Genomic DNA, 19,357 nt, shown 5'->3' on the forward strand with positions numbered 1-19,357 from the left:
GATTTTGACGCTTTTTTTCGCCCGCGACAAACAGAGTCGGAGAAAGAGAGCTCTCGGTAGCTTCGTACAGCACCACCTGTACCTCTTTTTGCTACTCCTTCCCCCTCTCTCTCCACACGACTGCAAGCGGCTTTTCCGACAATGGAAGAGAGAGAGTCCCTGGTGGGCCTTCGTGGCTTGTACCAGGATCTTTCTGCTCTTTCGGACTCGTCGTTGGTAAACATTGACCGGCTCCGTGTTGAGCTGGAGACGCACATCGACGACTTCAGGAAACTGTTGGACAAGCCTATAAAGAACAATGCTAGTCGACAGGCTGTTATGTCGGGTAAGTTGGGAGGTGCATTTATAAAGTCTCAGAAAACAATGGCTGTTGTTGCTGCGTGAACTGCGCTGACATTGATTGCGACTCGGTGTAGGGAAGATCACCGTCGACGATGTGGAATATTCCGTCAATCAAGACTTTCAACAAGGAGTACTTGAACTGGCCGATTCTATCAATATCGATGAGTTGCAAGCGGCAAAGATGTTCCTGGTGGCCCAAGAGGAGGCTCAATTGTTGGACAGGCCCCCTCTGATCGCTGCGATTATGCGATTCCACGAGCGTCGACTGTTTCTGTTGGAATCCTTACGTCTCGTTTTCCAAGAATCATCCTTTGAAGTGGAAAAGGAAATGACCCAGGAGCTCATGCAAGAGGTGGTGGCTCATGTTCTCGAGATCAAAGGCGCTCCTTTACGAAATGCCTCTCTTTACGCAAGGAAGGCCATGGGCTCGATGGAAGATATTGAGAAAACTCTTATCCTCCTCGGTGAGCAAATACAAAAGGCGTCGATTGTTGGTCAGGCCGGGGATCCCGATGTCATGGAAGCCATTGAATACCAACGGAACAGCTTACAGCAACAACACGAGTCACTTGGTGCCATCCTATGCTACATGTTCAAAGGCCCTTACACGAGCCCCGAAGAAATCCGACATCTTTTGAATCGCTTAAGAAAGCTAGACCGGTTTGATGGGTTGCTGGTTCATTATATTCCATCCATTATCTCTTCCTTCGTCAAACATGGTTCTCCCGAGAGCGCAGCATCGTATAAGGAGGCAAGAAGTCTACACACGGCAATCACTTCTTCAAGCAAAGATGGCCAAGCTTGGGTTCTGCCGACATTTCATTCTGCCGTAATCGCATTGTGGCTTGCTGTGTACAGTGGATGGGACTATGACGGGCCATCGTCTCCGCTGCCAGGTGTGGACCTCGAAAAAGAGGCGCAAGAACGTACAAAGATGTTTATGACGGCATTGGACGATGGGGGCTTGGACTTCGTTCTTGCTGTTTGCTCTGGGGTAAACAACGAAGAGCAGGGAGATCCAGCCCGGGGTGAGTTGGTGACGCTGTTATTGAAGGAGAGCACCGCAGCAATGCCCGAGTCGGACTCATGCTCGGAGTATCTAAAGAAGCTATTGATGGAAAATCTGGAGGTCTTCGTGGAGTCGTGTGTCGCGAATATGCCCGACGCTGTTCGCATGTTGAAGACCGAGGAAGACACGCAGCGGCTGGACCAAATTACTGCTCTCCGAGATGGCTTGACATCTAGCCTGCATCGTGGACTGGTGGAGGCTCGTACCCATCTTGAATCATTCCTGATGGTGATGGCCTTTGCATTTGATAACCGACCTGATGCAGCACAAGAGTTCTGGGCTGATCCCGATGGCAATCTGTACGGTTTCCTCCAGTGGGCCTCGAAAAGGCAAACGGTTCCTCGCGTGAGTGCCTTCTGCGAGCTGCTTTGCTCCATCGCCGGCGGAGAAGAAAATGCCACTGCTGCGCATAGGTTTCTGTCTGAAGAGGACAAGTTTATGTCTGGCAAGTTCCGGCGCTCAACGTCTATGAACTGGTCCCAGATGTTTGCCGAGCTCCAGTTCTATGCCTCTCGCGTAACCGAGAAACCACCAACGACATCGCAGGCCATATTACGTGCGAGAAAGCCAGAATCAGCCGACATGAGCGAGCCAGAAAGCCCGGTGATGCTGACCTGCTATCTTAGATTGATGGGTCACTTGAGCAAACAAAGTGCTACTATAAGAGAATGGATGCTGCATCACCCGTCATTTAACCTGGTCAGTACCTTGCTGACACTGTGCAGTGGGCCGATACCCACTCATCTGAGAGCCACCACCTTCAAAACCCTTGCGGCATTGATGACAGACAGGTCAACTATAAACGGACATGAGATGTGGCTTTCGCTTGATCAGTGGATCTCCGGTGGATCAATGGGTGCGTCAGGTCTCAGCAAAGCTCCGATGGTCTCAAACCCTCTTGTGTGGCACGAACAGCAAGCGTTTCGGAAGATCAGCGAGAGCTTCAATCAAGCCAACGCGTTTGTTGATCTAATCCACACTCTTGTTGCCCCGACTCTCGATACTGCCGGAAACCCCTTGTCGCTATCGTTCCCAGAATCACTGGGGTCATCCTATCGCATGCCAGGAATTGAGCCCTATGTCGACTTTGTTTTGGGCCAAGCCTTGTCCAGGAAAGTACCGGACCTCAATGAGCAGCAAGCCCGATTGTTGACCTACAATTGTCTGGATTTCGCTTTGACCTGCCTGAGAAGCTTTAATGAGAACCTCGTCACAGTGCTCAGCCAGCCCACGGTGGCTTCGGACTCTACACTCAAGACATCATCTTTGGTTGCCTATATTCGTCTTCATCCCTTCGCGCGAGTGGCTGAATGGCTGTTCAACGAAGAAGTTCTCAAAGCTCTTTTTGCTACCGCCCACCAAGACATTATGGAGGTTTCCAGAGCACCATCCGAATCCACATTGGTGCTGGGTCTGCTTAGGAGTCTCGAGGTTATGGATGAGATGATGGAACTTCAATCGACCTATCTCAATATTGTGCGACCATTAATCAGGTCCCAGGATGAGGGCAGCAGACTTAACGTAGCAAACTCGGCGCTTTCCTCCTTCGAGGACAGCATTCTAAATAACTTGACTATCGTACCTGCTTTGTGTCTCTACTGCGGAACTGGTCATGAACAACTTACCGTGACGTCGATGGGCTTGTTGGAAAAGATGTCAAGCTCAAAGAGACTCAACAAACTGTCGTCCCCTGAACTGTCCAAATGGCGCCCCTCAAATAAGATTGTTGAAGTTCTGAGCGCCGAGGTGGACGTTGACAGCGTGTCTCGTCCGCTCGTAACGCACATGCAGCTTGAGCTAAGAGAGTTAGAGTCTGGATCGCAATCTGCCGGTTACGTTATCCGAGAGGGCTTATTGGCACTGTTGAATACTTGTCTCGGAATGATCACAGACCGCCCAACGGTCGCTCACCTTTTGCTTGGGTTTAACAGCGTTGGCAACATGCTTGATGTGACTCCGGACGGTCTCTTTGCAAACCAAATGTCCCTCCTGCATGCTGTCATTGGTTTCTTGGAAAGTAATCCAGATGAGATGGATGGGAATATTCTGCCCTGGATGGTGCATCTCAAACGCATGGCGCTTGAAGTGTTAAAGCATCTGTGGTCTTCCAAACTCGCGGCTTTCTTCACGCTCTCCGAAATGCGCTCAAATCAATTCCTTGTGAACATGTTTGCAAGCCAGCCCATTATTGGAACGAACACGATGTGGAACGGGATCCCGATCGTTGCGGAGGAATTCTGGCTTTCGGATTCGGCTTCGGCCTTGGCAGAGTTCCTGTTATATAGGAGTTTTCTATATAATTATGCTGCCACCGAGATTCGGTCAGCTGCGAAGCTCGGCTCACCAACTCTCCAAACCGAGATTATATCGACACTTCTGGGCACCTCACGCGTGGAGACTGGCGAAACTGTTCCCCACTTGACCGTGTTCGATCTTTTTGACTTTGCAGACCTGGATATCGCGCACCAATTGCCGCCGCCCAATCTTATTTTCCTCGATGGCCTAGACCTCGAAGTTTGTGCTAAGCCGCAAGCGGATGAGTCTCTTGTCCTTTACGATGTGGCAGAAGTAGAGGAGCTTATCCAAGTAAGAAAGGAAGACTTGTTGGACAATGGCCAGTTTCGGCCACAAGACGAGGAGCTTTTCCTGGTCGAAGCTGGAAATCTGACCTTGTTCGTTCAGTCGACGAACAAAAACAGACAAATTAGTCATAACCGCTATCTAGCTCTCCGGTCCTGGACCGAACTCATCACGACTATGGTAACCTGCTCTAACATCGACGGTGGTCGCCGTCCGACTTTCATCCTTCACTCTATCCAGATGGTTCTCCCAAAGCTGGAAACAGCCGTTGAGGAAGATCTCCCGGAGGCGATCGAGCTGGCACGACTGGCCGAGACGCTGATAAGTAACCTGGAATCAATAACGTCAAACGCGAAGTCCACGCGAAGTGGGGATATAATCGACGACAAGCTTCATCAGTTGTTCCAGATTTGTATTCGTGGTATCATCCTGGCCACTGGTAACGTGAGTCTACGCGAGACATTCTACAACATTTGCTCGCACTACATCACGCGAATCGCATCTCCTGACCCTGCCCATGAGAACTTGAGGCGCCACAGCCAGCAGGTCGTGAAGACAGCTGGTCTTGCGCTTATTGAAGCCACTTGCGACGATGCATACTCCGGACAAGAGACATGTCGGGTATCTGCGCTTCTATTGCTCAACCTCCTCGCTACCCTAGACAACCAAGCAGATTCCATCTTGGCGGAGTTGATATCGCAGTCGAATTATTTGGCTTTGTTTTTGGATGCTATTCGAGTGCTGCCAATTGAACTTCGAAACGCCCAAGCAAGCGGTATGTTCATGGGGTGTCATCGCTGTTATATGTTTTGCTAATTCATGTGTTTTTTTCAGACACGCCTCTTCTATTATCATTCTACCAATCATTACTATCACTACTTCAGCAACTTTGTCAAACGAAGAATGGAGCGATCCATGTCATCAAGACTGGGCTTTTCGATGCGGTCCGTGAATCGCAGCTGTTTGCTGCTGATCCTGATATTGGCATTGGTTAGCATCATTCATCCTAATTCGAAAATGGTTCTCATCTAATCGTTACAGATATTGATAATCCTGATGCTCTCCGAAAATATTATGACCTTCTTCTTGCCGTCCTTCGAGTCATCGTCTCTGCCGTCTTCGTGCGAGGACTTCACAACGAGCAGATGATGGAGCAAACACGTGTATTCCTTACCGAGAACCGGCAGTGTATGATCGGCATCTTCAAGCGCTTTGCTAAAATAGGGGGTACTGGTTCTGCAGACCACCAAGAAACGATCAGTGACTTGACCAAATCGTACATGGCGCTGGTGGCTGCTACGGGCTTTTTGGATGTATGTTCTTCTCTATACACGGTCATTGGCCTACCATTTACTAACTAGCCTAAATAGTTTGAGGATCAAGAAGTTATGGAACAACCTCATACGTCTATGTTTTCATGATGGTGTGCTAGGACGGACGGAATGAGGTTTCGAGTTGATTTGCGGGCTTGCTTGGTTTATGAAAGGAAAACGTGTATGAAAGTTTTGCATATGGCATTATTCCAGCCACCTAGAGTATACTATTTTTATTGGTGTCACAGGCTATATCCCCTGAAGGCGTGTATGCTATCTGGTCTTTACAACATTAGTGATATTCAACCATCATTCGCAGTGACACCCACTCTCAAGCTGTCCAGGTTTGTCACGGGTAAGTTGTTGGATGCGAAGGGTTTTTGTGTAGACAAGGTCAAGACATCCCAGTAACATAAGCAATAGCCATGTTTTGTGTGCTCGGATCCAACATGCCGTAGTCAAGGCAAGAGACCATTTCTGCTGTTGACAGTAGGACTGGTAAGGATTAAGTCCTTTACTAGTTGGCGTTGACAGGGCCTTCTTCATTATAGAGGCCTTGTCTAGGGCACTGCAGTATGCGTTTGCCCCTTTGGTTCTTTTTCTGACATTATTTGGATTCTGACCTCGCACCCGGCCGTTGACTGAAAGATCAAATCACATATTTTGTCATCTTTGTTTGCAACCGGGTGGACGAATATAATCTGTATCACCAAACTTGTGGCCCTTGCTTGGATCTTTCTTCCCCGCGTTCCAACTTCTCGTTCCCAGCCCTTCTGTTATTAAAAACGCACATTACTACTTCGTATTTCTCGAAACCAAACACGACAGTCTAGCCAGGTCAAGCAGATCCACAATGGTGTCCTTGGCTCCCAAGAATTTCCATGGATCCAAACCCGATAATGGAGGATGCAGACGAGTTCGTTGGCGAGGTGGAGCATTATATGCTTTCGGGACTTGGAAATCTCAGCAGCGAAGAGATAGCGAAGAACAAGGATATCATCGAACCAGACTTTATCAGGGCCTTTAGGCATCATCTCGAAGGCCAAGCAAGGCGATGGTACCATACGACTCCAAAGGAGCTCCGTCAGTCTTGGTCCAATTTGAAGTCGCTCTTCCTTGCTACCTTCCCCTCTCGAGCACTCGAAATGGATGAATACAAGAAGGGTTTGCGTCGTGCGTCTAGCAATTTGGAACAGCTCCCGAATGAATCTTTTTCGACTACATGTACGGGTGGGAGGTGCTGGCAAGACAAATGCAATGCTTGAAAGTGTCAGCTAGTGACCCAATCAGCCAAGCCTGTGCCGGTATAATAGATTATGAGTTATCGCACCAGATTACAAGTATTGCTGGAGGCTCAGATGAGATACCTTTCAGCCGTCTGAGAAGGTTTTCCAATTTCATAGAGGCTGAGAAGGTCGACATGGAACGGCGTGGCATACATCCAAAACTTAACAAGCCTGCCTAAATTCTCCAAAGACGGTCGACTGCCGAATGATCTTCCAGCTTGCGAGTCCAGTTTCAACGAGTTGATTCGAATACATTTGAAATAGATGACAAAATGGGTTTTTCGGTCAGAATAAAGGAATTGCTGTTAAGATGAAGGCTATGCTGCCTTTGGAATCTCTGTTTTTTTCCTGTGGACGTTGAGATTTAAGCCATTTTCCTGTCTTTTAACACAAGATATATCATGCTGCTTATAGGTGATTTACCGATATAGCATTCATCAATTATGTTTAGTGCTACCAATGCAGGCCTTGCGACCGCTCAGCGTATTGTAGTCCATATTCTTGTAACTAAATCCTCCATCTGCATAACGTACTTAGGTATAACATCACTACGGTAGCGAACAAGACCCATGGACGTATTATCTTATCTCCGCCAACCTCGCCTGCGGAGTCGCTCTCTCGTCCTCTTCGCTCCCTCACCTTCTCAATCATTATTGCTTGCCACTTCTACTTGCCCAACGACAAAGCACTCGGCGCAATCTGGCCATGTTTTATATGGTCCAGGAATTTGCTGGATCTTTCCGACGCTGAAACGCTTCCCGTTGCGGACAGAACCGGGTAGATGCAGCAGAACTCGAGAGGCGCCACCGAGCAAAGGACCGGTAAGCGCAAGTCGATTGGCAAGAGAAAGAACTCCGAGGAGGAAGCATCATCATCATCTCAGCGTCAACAACCACACCACCCTCCCCCGCAACAGCAACAGACCATTTCAGAGCTCCTGTCTAGAAACCAGGATAGAGGCCATCCGCCATATTTCTCCCCCAAGCGTGCTCGATTATCGTCCACTTCTTCAGATTCGTCATCTTCGACCCGACCGCAAGCGTTGAAATCCCCGAGTAGCATGTATAATTTCTCGAATTCGGATTCCAAAGCAGGCGGGCCATTTGGGCAGAGCTCGTCTGGCGCTTCCAACCCAACGGCCAGGGCTGGCCCCGCCTTTGCGACATCCCGTCAAAGCAACTTCACACCACATACCGGCGCGAAGAAATTGTTTGTCAAGAACCTCCGGACGACCCCACGGCTGAACCAGGATTCATATTTTGAGAAGGTATGGGGTCAGTTGGATACGTCATTGGGTGCCGTCTTTGGCGGCGGGAAACCGGAGACATCGCTGGAGGAACTCTACAAGGGCGCTGAAAATGTATGTCGTCAAGGGAAAGCGGCAGTTTTGGCCAAGAAATTGCAGGATCGCTGTCGAGAACATGTGTCGGGGAAGCTACGGGAGACATTGGTCGCGAAAGCTGGGGGTGGTAGTGACATTGATATCCTACGAGCTGTGGTGGACACATGGGCAACATGGCAATCAGAGCTGGTATGTACTTCACAGTATGCTAGGTGGATGGTATTCCAGGAATTGACTCGATCGTTTATAGGTAACGGTCCGGTGGATGTTTTACTACCTCGACCAGTCGTTCCTCCTTCATTCGAAAGAGTTCCCCATCATCCGCGAAATGGGACTGCTTCAGTTCAGATCACACATATTTTCCGATGCGATATTGAAACCGAAGATCTTGCAAGGTGCCTGCGATTTGGTGGAGGCAGATCGGAGTGAAGGCAATAACACCACGGCTGACTCGTCCTTGCTCCGTAACGCGACCGACCTGTTCCATGGTCTCGACGTGTATATTAGCGATTTTGAACCGCTTCTTGTTTCGCAGTCGAAAGAATATTTCTCATTGTGGACCCAGCAGGAGACTACTGGGTACATTGCTACATTTGTGGAGAACAGCCATCGCTTGATCGAGCGGGAAGTGAACCGATGCGAACTCTTCTCTCTTAGCCGAAGTACAAAACAGAAACTATCGGAGATTCTGGATGAAATTTTGTTAAGTCAAGAGGATTTCTTACTTGACAAGAAAGACATCCTCGGACTGCTACGGGCCAGCAACAAGACGGCATTGGAGAAATTGTATGCTTTGCTGGAGCGCAAGGATCTTGGCGGATGTCTGAAGTCGGCTTTTGGGAGCTACATTGTGGAAGAAGGCAGTGGAATCGTCGCCGACGAGGACAAGGAGGGGGAGGTGGTACCACGGTTGCTGGAATTCAAGCAGCAGCTCGACGATACATGGACGGGTTCGTTCCATCGCCATGAGGAATTGGGGCATACGCTGCGAGAATCTTTTGACGCGTTTATGAATAAGGACTCGAAGATGGAAACGAAGATGGGAGAGATGATTGCCAAACACGTGGACCGGCTTTTGAAAGGCGGATGGAAATTACCAACAGGACGGAAACCGGATGATATGCCACTTGCAGATGAGGATGCTGAGATCAACCGCCAGCTGGACCAGGTGCTAGATCTGTTCCGGTTTGTGCATGGCAAACTGGTGTTTGAAACATTCTACAAGAACGATCTGGCACGTCGGTTATTGATGGGACGAAGTGCCAGTGATGATGCGGAGAAAAGCATGCTGACGAAGCTCAGGACAGGTTAGTTGAATAGTTCTTTTTTTTTATTTGGCGTTTCCTTTCGCTGACCAATAATAGAATGTGGGTCGAGTTTCACGCACAACCTCGAGTCAATGTTCAAGGACGTGGATGTTGCGCGCGACGAGATGGCAGGATACAGCTCGATTCAGCGTGAGCGGAAACACCGGTTGCCGGTTGATCTGAATGTCAATGTGCTGTCAGCATCGTCATGGCCGACATACTCAGATGTGCAAATGCAGATCCCGCCTGTCGTGGCAACGGCGATAAATGACTTTGAGCAGTTTTACCACAACAAGTATAATGGGCGGAAACTTCACTGGAAGCATCAGTTGGCACATTGTCAATTACGGGCACGGTTCCTGAAGGGAGTCAAGGAATTGGTGGTCAGTTCATCGCAGGCGATTGTGCTGTTGCTGTTCAACGACGTTCCCGAGGGTGGGACGCTGCAGTACTCTCAGATCCAGGAAGAGACGCTATTGTGTAAGTCAACTGATCTATATGCGTTGGGCGGTTTGCTAACTCGACTAGCGGATGTGGAACTGCAACGGACACTACAGTCACTAGCGTGTGCCAAGTACCGGGTACTAAGCAAGCGACCGAAAGGTCGGGATGTGAACCCAACAGATGAATTTGCGTTCAATGAGGCCTTCACAGACCCGAAAATGCGGATCAAGATTAACCAGATTCAACTGAAGGAGACGAAGGAGGAGAACAAGACGACGCATGAGCGGGTTGCCGTGGATCGACACATGGAGACACAAGCGGCGATCGTACGAATCATGAAAAGCCGCAAGACCATCACACACGCGGAATTAGTTGCAGAAGTAATCAAGGCGACGCGGAGTCGGGGGATGTTGGAGGTGTCAGAGATCAAGGAGAATATAGAGAAGTAAGTTCCTTTCTTTGAATTGGAGTGATATTAGATGTGCTGACACTGACTCGCGCAGGTTGATCGAGAAAGACTACATGGAGCGGGAAGAGGGCAATCGGTACCAGTATGTGGCGTAACGGTTGGATATAGCATTTGAATATAGCGGTGTCGTTATAATAAATGGTGATGCATGACAAGTATACAAGGACTAGGATATGAGCGTATGCACTCCAGACTCGGAACGGCTCCGAGATTGGTGGATCCGGGGTCTGGGGAAGCTTTGTTCTAGAAATTCCATTGTGGTGATTCGTTTATTCATAGAACATCCTTCTGTTGTAGCACAGAGTACTCGTACAAGTACATACTATCAAGTACGTAGACCTGATACTTGTAACAGGTGTAGGGAGTACAAGAACAGCCGCCGAATGATCAGTCAGAACTAAAAGAGTCCAGACCATCACGTGCAAAGCTCTAGTTCAGGGACGCGTCGATCCATCGATCCCCCGGTTAGTCAGCTAGTGCACATGATCGTTTTCAGGTCTGGATCGGGACAAATTTTCAGGTCCCATGACCGACTCCTGTTGGGTTGCTTTTGCTGCTGTGTGTACGCGCAAGGGATGGCCATTCACCGACACCCAGTATGGGCAGCGAACATGCAGAGAATATGTGCCCCCGTGTGCTCTGTATTCTCCTCCCATACATAGTACAGACAAGACACACTGTCCCACGGGGAATGAAATTGACTTGATTGGACCCTGGATATAGCGGAATTCCGGAGAGAGTAAGCCGAGGCATTCTTTGCCTGATATGGCAGTCTATAGTTGGACATGTCCCGACCCAATTAGGCAATGCGGGTCGGTCAGGTGTTCACATGGACAAAACCTGTTGGGATTCTTTGTTTGTCATCCTCTCGTTCTCGTCGTGGTCTGCGTCGGGGGGATGGAGGATGCTGTGGTTATTTATTTGCCTGGTGTCTCGATTCTTGAGTCTATTATCTTCTTCTCTATATTCATTCCTGCTCTTCGGGTTGTAAGCTGGTCTTCTGGTCTGTTCAATTGACACAACAGATCTACCCTATTCTTCTTTTATCTATCCTCTTATACCAATTCTCTCACATAATCCACCATGCAAAGTTTGTACCCTACTCACCATATTGTACACTGGCCAAACTAACATCTCTAGCAAAACACTTCTTCTCTGATCCCTCCCACCTCGTCCAAACCGCCCTTCACTCCCTTACTGTCACCAATCCCTCCCTCGCCTTCGACCCTGAACACAAGATCATATTCCGCCGTCCCAACCCTCAAGCAAAGCGTAAGGTTGCCATTGTCTCTGGTGGTGGTTCCGGTCATGAACCTGCCTTCGCTGGGTTAGTCGGCAAGGGCCTCCTCGATGCCTCCATTGCTGGAACCATCTTTGCCTCGCCCTCTGCAGAGCAGATCCGCAAGGGTGTTATGGACTACATTGACAATGAGGAGGGTGTCCTCATTATCCCGATGAACTACACTGGTGATGTCCTGAACTTTGGTATGGCTACAGAAAAGGCCCGCGCAGCCGGTATTCAGACAGAGTTCTTTGCGGTCAATGATGATGCTGGTGTGGGGAAGAAGAAGGGTGGAAAGGTTGGTCGTCGGGGTATTGCGGGTGGTATCCTAATTCTCAAGATCGTTGGTGCATTGGCTGAGGAAGGGTATGTTTCCTGCTATGAGTAAGCATAGGCGCCATCGCTAACTCGGAAATTAGTGGATCGCTTAAGCAGGTGTTTGACCTGGCCCAATTGGCCAACGAGAACCTGGCTTCTGTCGGTGCTTCTCTTGAGCACGTTCACATCCCCGGCCGTCCCATTCCCGAGGATACGGTGCCTCATGACGAGATCGAAGTTGGAATGGGTATCCACAACGAACCCGGTTCTCACCGAACCAAGGCTAGCCTGCCCGAGCTAGTGAAGACTATGCTTTTTCAGATCCTGGACCACAATGACCCAGACCGTGCCTTTATTACTCATAATGCCGGTGATGAATTCGTCCTGCTGATCAACAACCTCGGTGGTTTGAGCACCCTTGAACTCTCCGGTATTACCGATGAGGTCCACAGCCAGCTTGACAATGACTACCAAATCCGGCCTTGCCGTGTACTGCAAGGAACCTTCCTGACCAGTTTGAACGGTCTTGGGTTCAGTGTTTCGTTACTCAAGGTTGTTGATACTGGTCTGGGCAATGGCAAGGGCATGCTCGACCTGTTGGATGCAGATGCTCAGGCTGTCGGCTGGTCTGCTCCCATCAAGCGGGAGACCTGGAACCAGCGCGCTGGTTCGCATGTGGAGATTAAGAAGACCAAGCTGGCTGAGGAACAGCCCAGCAATGTCAAATGTAAGTCTTCTGGCTTTTTTCCATGCGACATGAACAATAACTAATCAAACACAGTGGACCCCTCCATTATCAAGAGGGTCCTAGGATCCGGTCTCAAGAGCGTTATCGCCGCAGAACCCGACGTCACCCGCTACGACTCGATCGTTGGTGACGGAGACTGCGGTGTCGGTCTCAAGCGTGGTGCTGAAGCCGTGCTCGCTTTCCTCAACGACCCCAAGGCCAACATCAAGGACGACGCCGTGACGGCTGTCAACCGCATTGTGACCATTGTCGAAAACACAATGGACGGCACCTCGGGAGCCATCTACGCCATCTTCCTGAACGCGCTGGCCCATGGCCTCCGCGCCCAGGACAAGGGCACCGCAACACCCGCCACCGCACAGGTCTGGGCTGAAGCACTCAAGTACTCCCGCGAGGCGCTGGCCAAGTACACCCCTGCGCAACCCGGAGACCGCACCATGATCGACGCGCTGGTGCCATTCTGTGAGCGCCTCACTGAAACCAAGGACCTCGGGAAGGCCGCAAAGGCAGCCGAGGATGGCAGCGAAGCCACCAAATACATGCATGCCAGTCTGGGACGGGCAGTGTATGTTGGCGGCGAGGAAGAATGGGTGGGGAAGATCCCGGATCCGGGTGCGTACGGCTTGAGTGAGTTTTTCAAGGGATTGGCCGCGACGGTCGTCTAATCTAGACCTTGATTATGCTACGCGTCCGACCCGATTCTTTTTCTTCGTGTACAGATTAGTTATGATAGTTGGTATATTAATCATAATACATGATGATGTATGACTCAATTGCGATTGCCGAGGTTAGGTGGCGGAAGACACGTAGAAGCCGAGAAGCCACGGGAACGGAAAGACTAAGCTTAGGTTAGGTTATTTTCGGATCTTCCTTGTTCAGACGGTTCAGATGACCTCGTCCGGATGCGGAAATGACGCATGCAGCCTAGCTATTTATGGGAAAATGTGGGGTCGATCGACCCGGGTGGGGTTTGGTACCCTTTTCCTGTTTTGGATAGTTCGCTTAGTCTTCCGGATGGACCGTGTTGTAATAGATGAGGCAAGGTTAGATGCATGGATATGGTCAATGATTAATGATGGAACATTACCCCGCCTACTATTACAACTCTGTATAAGCAGGGATAGTGACAAGTACAAGTATATGTCGAAACAAGGTTCAGTCGATTAGGCTGTCCAATCGGGATATACCGGTTAGTACTATGTACGTACTCCGGAATAGTATTCGTGTCGCAAGATGTGCGCTCGGAGTTTGAATGCAATTCCCCGGCGTATGGAATATTCCATGTGGAGTAACTGACATACAAGTAGGAGCACAATAAAAGAACTCGTGCCGAGACGCTGATTATGTGCAGTACAGGTTGTGTGCAGCACAAAGAACGGAATGGAATTACCAGCCTACAGTGCGGGGAATTGACTATAAGTGTAAGACTCATTATTGCGTCAGTTGTCAGTTGTCAGGTGTCAAGGATGTATGGAAGTTATTTTACGAGATACAGTATACTATGCACGATTACAGCCTCAGATTGACGCACGTGATGCTTATCACTTTTGTTGAATTACACCACTAACGCCTTGTCCCCATATCGACATGAAATATCAAACAGGTTGAGAAGATAGGAAGAGGAAAGCTCCGCGTCATACAAAACTCTTGTGTGTCGTGTCAAACCTCGTCCGGCTAGGTAGAATTATCGGACTGCCGACGACGGGCTCGTCGTAGAGAGGACCTGTATAGGTCCGTATAGATCGCACGTGAAATAACCAAAGAGCAAACCATTCAACTGAGCAGAACAAGAATGACAGAGTCGCCTCGCAAAAACCTATGGCCATTAGCCACCATCCGACATGAAAAACAACATATTTCTTGGGGAAAATACGCACATCTTGCTCACGAATCGGTCCTTGTTAACTCCCTTTCCCTTGTTGCCCTTGGGCTTTTCCGTCCACATCTCCTTGACATTCTCCAACACCATGTTGCAGTGACGGTCGAAAGCCTTGACACGCGCGAGCAGCTTGCGGTTGTTCCGGCATGAGATGAGTACTTGAGTGTGGGTGCGCGTCGCGGTCTGCAGGAGGGACAGAGGGCCTGCGGTCATTTCATGTTCCTCCACCAGAGCGACCTCATATTCACTAGGATGGTCAGCTGACTTCCGGATGATCCATGCGATGCGATGCGATGCGACGCGATAAGCGATAGATAAACGAGGGGCAGAGGATCAAACAGGAGGACACGTACGTGAGCTCGCTCTTGGGCTTGTTGAGCAGATCTCTAAGTGAAGACACATGGTTAGCACGATACCGCGTCCAGATAAAGAGAAAAAGAGACTAGATGACTCATAAGGCTGTAAGACGTACTGGATCTTGGGTTCAGCAGACATAATGACCAGATATAAGAAAGCGAAAGTGCTGCTGTTTAGGTCTTTTCTTTCTTCTCTTCTCCAACAACTGCAGCTTCTCTCAACTGAACTTGGCTCCGTCCCGAGCTCTTGGCATGCATCACGTGATACGCGTGTTTGTCGTGTTTGTTTCCCGCGGAGCGTCACGTCGCGTCAAACGGAGACACGCTTTTCGACATCTCCAAACGCAAGGCGTCGCTTCTTTTCTATTTTACCCTTTTCTGTTTCTCTTCTCTCCTCCACGCTCCTTTTCTTCTACAACCGCTTCCTACCGCCTGCAAGTCGAACTTCAATTGCCGTATTTCGTCTTCCGACTGCCATTCTCGTCCTTCGTACTTCTGCAGCTCGCATTCCCCTCGATTGCTCTTCATCCCACCGCTGCATACCGCGTATACTACGACCTTATCATCCCCTAGTTGACGAAATCCCCGCTTCAGGTTGGCAGAAAGGGAATTGACACCTCGATTATCTTCCAAGCCTTGCTTTCTTTTCCATCCCATCCTTGCTCCGCGTCCCTCGATATCCGCGTCTTTCAGCCAATTTGAACTGCCAGCCGTCCGCCGCTTCCTGTCACTTTCTTCAGCACCTTTTCCCTCGGTATTTCAGATCCCTACATCTGCTTATGGTTAAATCTCATCTGGTGGAATGGAATCCCAGGACGGAATATCCGTCCGGCCCATGAGGCGTAAGTTGTCCATCCCAATTGAGGTCGTCGAAAGGGGAGGGGCTAATGTTTGCAATTGAGGGATCATAGTGAAGGTACTTTATACATTCGACGATGCAAACAAGACAAATTGCCTGGCTCGGTGGCCCAATCTTCTCGAACTCCAGACAGCTTATCTGGACGAGAAGACTCAGATTGGCGTCGTCGAGCTCAAGACCTGCATTCAAGCCATTGTGTCCGCAAGGTTTGTCTTGCTTGCCATCATAGCACTCCCAATGCTAATACATTTCTAGTCCCGAACTCATAGCAAATCTCGGTCAAGATTACACCGTGTATGCCTACGATTACTCGGAATATGAGACGCCTCTAGTCGGACAGGGAATGTTATCATGGGTCCTTGCCTCATCCACTTCGAACTCGGATGCGCTCGATAGTCAATCTAAGACCATGATCACCGGTCAAGTGTGCAAAAATGTGTTAGGTTTATTCTCGAAAGGTGCTCAGGAGACTTTAGAGGTTAAACTGCGCCTTGTGCCCGTTCCCACTGCTTCACAAAGTGAATACTTTGACAGCATGCAACGATACCGGGAGCTCAGCAACATCATCCCCCATGGCTTCGACCCTCAGGCATGGACAAACTATATCCGCCAGAATCCCGACATCTTGGCTGGTCTCAGGGCTCAGCAACCGGACCGGACAGTTTCCTCCCCCATGGACCATGCCGGTATCGAGAGATTCCACCAAATACTTAGCGAGGGGTCAACCCCGAGGGACTTCCCTGCTATGACTCCCACTGAGTCCTTCCGGGCTCTGTCCCCTGCCCAGTCGTCGGCATCATTTGTCCCGCCCAGCAGACACTCGACACCTGGAGGACAACTCTCGTCGCAACGACAGTCACTCCAGCAGCAACCACAGCCACAGTCCCAACAACTGGGATCAGAAAACAGATCGTCGCAGCACGACCTGATTCGCCCATCGTCCAGTGCTTCCATGCACGACTCCGAATTTCCCACTCAGATGTCATTCGCCGGCCGCAGGGGTTCTGTTCAATCAGGCTATGGTGGTAGTGAAGAGTCTGCCGACCCGCAACAACGCAAGAGAGCCAGGGTGTATCAGACAGGGCAGCCAGGGAAGTTCGACTTCAATATCGAAAAACAGCCAAGTTCGTTACGCGTAGCAGCAAGTACCGCTGCTTCTGTTCGCATTCATCGCCCGACACCCCTCAATCCTTCTAGCGGTATCGTCGAAAACTCCATCGAGGAGCCCATTCGGCCACCCACCCCCATCTCTGGCCCAAATGATATCCCCCGAAGAATACGACCCTTGACCAGTTCTCTACGTGAATCCTTCCAGCCCAGCACCCGCTATACGTCGCCATATCCACCAAGCGATGATCAACCTTCTGGCGATCAGAACGCTCATTCCCCAGAGGAACCCCGGTACCATGGCCTCTTCGAGCCTTCATTTAACATGCCTTCTTCCCCTCCCGTTCTCGATGGTGGGATCCCCGCCCGCTCCAGCCCGAATCTGCCACACTTCGCCCCAGACCCTGACTCTGGTTTCATGAGCGGAGGAATTGACGAGCTCCTTGATGATGACCTCGGTACGCCTTTGGATGACTGTACTACAGGACTATCCAATGGCACCATCCGGAACAAGCAAACCGTTCGGTCTGCCATTAGCGCGAACTCGCCCGCCAGTGCCCCGGCGATTCCAGACAAGAACCAGAGCGACTATTTCTTGACCAGCGAGCTAGAACATCATCACAAAGAGTCTGCGCCACCGCTCCCGCGAGCCCCCGCTAGTGCTTCAGGCTCCAGACCGTCTTCCCGGGCCAGCACTAGGCCGGGACCCAAACCTCTGGCCCCTGCGCCCATCTCCCAGTGTGAACTCGAGCAGCTTCTGAACACAGTTCCTGCAAGTGACCCAATACCGCCTCCCCCACAGCCTACTTACAGCTGCACTGGTCCAATGAGTGATATTTCCGCTGCTGAAACGCCGGCACCAATTGTGATTCCAGATGATGATGGTAAAACCCGTAGCAAAACGGGTGCACGGAGGTCAAAACAGATTCATGCCCGTCTTGACCAGTGTATTCGCAGTGGACAGGCCCCTCCTTATTGTGGGAACTGTGGCGCAATTGAGACGCCTACCTGGCGTCGAGCTTGGTTCAAAGAAGTGGTAGGCAGTGAGGAAGATGCCAACGAGCGCAAAAATGCGGACACCACTGTTTTGTTCTGGAAGACTCTCGACCGAGATGACGAGGAAAAAGTCACGAAGTTCCAAATTTGCAAGAAGACTCTGCTCGACAACGACAAAGACTTTGATCAGGTCTCTCTTTGTAATCGTAAGTGCTAACAGACGGAAGGAATGTCACGAGTTTGCAAATGCTAACTTACAGATAAGCCTGTGGTCTTTGGCTCCAAAAGTTCAAAAGCATGCGACCTGAACACAAATGGAACAACAAAACGCAAAATGCGAACAGCAGCAAAAGAAAGCGATCCCAGAGACGCACTGGTCCTCTGTCGAATATGAACGCCGCAGCCCGCATCCATCCACTCTCCGCAAAGCCCGCCACGTCCTCCCCAGGATGCACTGATGCGTCGTCGCCAGCCGAAGAAGGACCTACTCATACAGAGAATGACAAGGACGACAATGAGGGGCAAAATCTGCCATCAAAACGGCGCCGCGCGAACAGCCTGGAACATCGGAAGGATCAAGATCCAATGGAAACCCTGCGACGGGCAATTCAGTCCAGTCCGGCGCGGAATGCACCGATGACAAGTGAGAACAGTCTCACACCGAAGCCGGTGAGGAGGAATCTTTTTCCTTCTCAAAATGAAGGGCCTCTGAAGGTTCTCGGCGATTCCATTGTGAACAGCCCACGGCGCAGCCCTCGTATTGCCTCTCGCGAGTCTGATAAACGGCCTCAGAATAAGGAGAACCATGTGCCTGGGGTCCACAGCGATCTGAATTGCTTGTTCGAAGGGCCTGGTTTCGAGCTGGGATTCCCCGCGAGCCCGACGCCTAGGAGGCGTAATCCACGTTTGGGTGATAAGCGACTTGCGCTGCCCTACAACTCGCCTACTTCTCGGCGCAAGGACGTCGATCCCTCTGACTTGAGCCCGACTAAGCTCACTGCGCAGAAGCTTCAGCGCATTCAAGAAAGTCCATCGCGTCTGAACAAGACTCCTAAGCCACCACGCTCCGATACCTTTTCGTCGCTGCCCGGTAACTCACTGGACAATATCGCGGGTATCTTTGAAGATGGTACCAACGGAGACGCATCCTTTTTATTTGACCCTTCCAAGAACGGCGACTGGGCTGACTGGATGGCGTCCGACTATGTATCTCCCATGGGATCCGATGCAGACCAACCGAACGGAGATGACCAGGATCTCATCAATATGATTTTGTCTGATCCTAATTTCCAAAATGAGAACAATCCGTTTAGCGAATCCGGTTTGTTTGGATCTGATTTTCTGGGTTTGGGAGTCAAAAGCAACGACGACAAAGAAAACCATGCAAGCCCCAATGATGCTTCGGCTTCGGCCTAACGATGTTAAAAGCTGCTTCTCTTTTACTTTTTATTCGATTCTTTATGCGATTTTAGCGATGGCGTTTGGTGGCCTTCTTTTGATTTATTCCAAGTCTACGGTGACTATGTTCTACTTGGTGTTACGAATTTCCTTTTGTTTAGGGGCTCGCATATGGTCTTGCATACGGTCAGGTTTTGGTTATGCCAGTAATTTGGTCTTGATATCTCAATAAATAAGATTGAAAAATACGCTCGATTTTTAC

General features: G+C 50.1%; 4 protein-coding genes across 4 annotated transcripts; 3 read left to right on the forward strand and 1 right to left on the reverse strand.

Annotated features, from left to right (window-relative positions):
- Nucleotides 1–71: 71 nt before the first annotated feature.
- On the forward strand, nt 72–10,447 carry EURHEDRAFT_531805 (cullin-4B). The gene is made up of 9 exons (XM_040787198.1): nt 72–325; nt 417–4,766; nt 4,826–4,981; nt 5,033–5,304; nt 7,381–8,121; nt 8,183–9,239; nt 9,297–9,719; nt 9,768–10,128; nt 10,187–10,447. Exons 1-9 carry the CDS (start codon nt 142–144, stop codon nt 10,245–10,247), a joined length of 7,605 nt encoding a protein of 2,534 aa, XP_040637813.1. The 5' UTR covers nt 72–141; the 3' UTR covers nt 10,248–10,447.
- Nucleotides 10,448–11,235: 788 nt separating this feature from the next.
- On the forward strand, nt 11,236–13,165 carry EURHEDRAFT_403827 (putative dihydroxyacetone kinase (DakA); the record flags this gene model as incomplete). The annotated part of the gene is made up of 4 exons (XM_040780256.1): nt 11,236–11,242; nt 11,293–11,800; nt 11,854–12,479; nt 12,534–13,165. 4 exons carry the CDS (start codon nt 11,236–11,238, stop codon nt 13,163–13,165), a joined length of 1,773 nt encoding a protein of 590 aa, XP_040637814.1.
- Nucleotides 13,166–13,935: 770 nt separating this feature from the next.
- On the reverse strand, nt 13,936–14,937 carry EURHEDRAFT_413742 (mRNA splicing protein SMD2). Its single transcript, XM_040782241.1, has 4 exons — nt 14,852–14,937; nt 14,733–14,765; nt 14,378–14,626; nt 13,936–14,316 (listed from the first exon to the last, which is right to left on the reverse strand). Exons 1-4 carry the CDS (start codon nt 14,872–14,874, stop codon nt 14,274–14,276), a joined length of 348 nt encoding a protein of 115 aa, XP_040637815.1. The 5' UTR covers nt 14,875–14,937; the 3' UTR covers nt 13,936–14,273.
- A 148-nt stretch (nt 14,938–15,085) lies between these two features.
- Nucleotides 15,086–19,349, forward strand: EURHEDRAFT_503121 (putative GATA transcription factor (Ams2)). Its single transcript, XM_040785788.1, has 4 exons — nt 15,086–15,577; nt 15,647–15,800; nt 15,850–17,903; nt 17,963–19,349. The coding sequence occupies exons 1-4, from the start codon at nt 15,538–15,540 to the stop codon at nt 19,111–19,113; spliced, it is 3,399 nt and encodes a 1,132-aa protein (XP_040637816.1). The 5' UTR covers nt 15,086–15,537; the 3' UTR covers nt 19,114–19,349.
- The last annotated feature ends 8 nt before the right edge of the window (nt 19,350–19,357 follow it).

The sequence above is a fragment of the Aspergillus ruber genome (genome assembly GCF_000600275.1).
Source record: "Aspergillus ruber CBS 135680 unplaced genomic scaffold scaffold00018, whole genome shotgun sequence".
Classification (NCBI taxonomy): Eukaryota; Fungi; Ascomycota; class Eurotiomycetes; order Eurotiales; family Aspergillaceae; genus Aspergillus; species Aspergillus ruber.

Coding starts and splice junctions, on each gene's coding strand:
- EURHEDRAFT_531805 (XM_040787198.1), top strand. CDS start 142: ATGGAAGAGAGAGAGTCCCTGGTGGGCCTTCGTGGCTTGTACCAGGAT. Junction 8,122..8,182: donor CAACATGGCAATCAGAGCTG/GTATGTACTTCA, acceptor GATCGTTTATAG/GTAACGGTCCGGTGGATGTT. Junction 10,129..10,186: donor ATCAAGGAGAATATAGAGAA/GTAAGTTCCTTT, acceptor TGACTCGCGCAG/GTTGATCGAGAAAGACTACA.
- EURHEDRAFT_413742 (XM_040782241.1), bottom strand. CDS start 14,874: ATGTCTGCTGAACCCAAGATCCA. Junction 14,766..14,851: donor TCTGCTGAACCCAAGATCCA/GTACGTCTTACA, acceptor GTCTTCACTTAG/AGATCTGCTCAACAAGCCCA. Junction 14,317..14,377: donor GACCGATTCGTGAGCAAGAT/GTGCGTATTTTC, acceptor TAATGGCCATAG/GTTTTTGCGAGGCGACTCTG.
- EURHEDRAFT_503121 (XM_040785788.1), top strand. CDS start 15,538: ATGGAATCCCAGGACGGAATATCCGTCCGGCCCATGAGGC. Junction 15,578..15,646: donor ATCCGTCCGGCCCATGAGGC/GTAAGTTGTCCA, acceptor GAGGGATCATAG/TGAAGGTACTTTATACATTC. Junction 17,904..17,962: donor TCAGGTCTCTCTTTGTAATC/GTAAGTGCTAAC, acceptor CTTACAGATAAG/CCTGTGGTCTTTGGCTCCAA.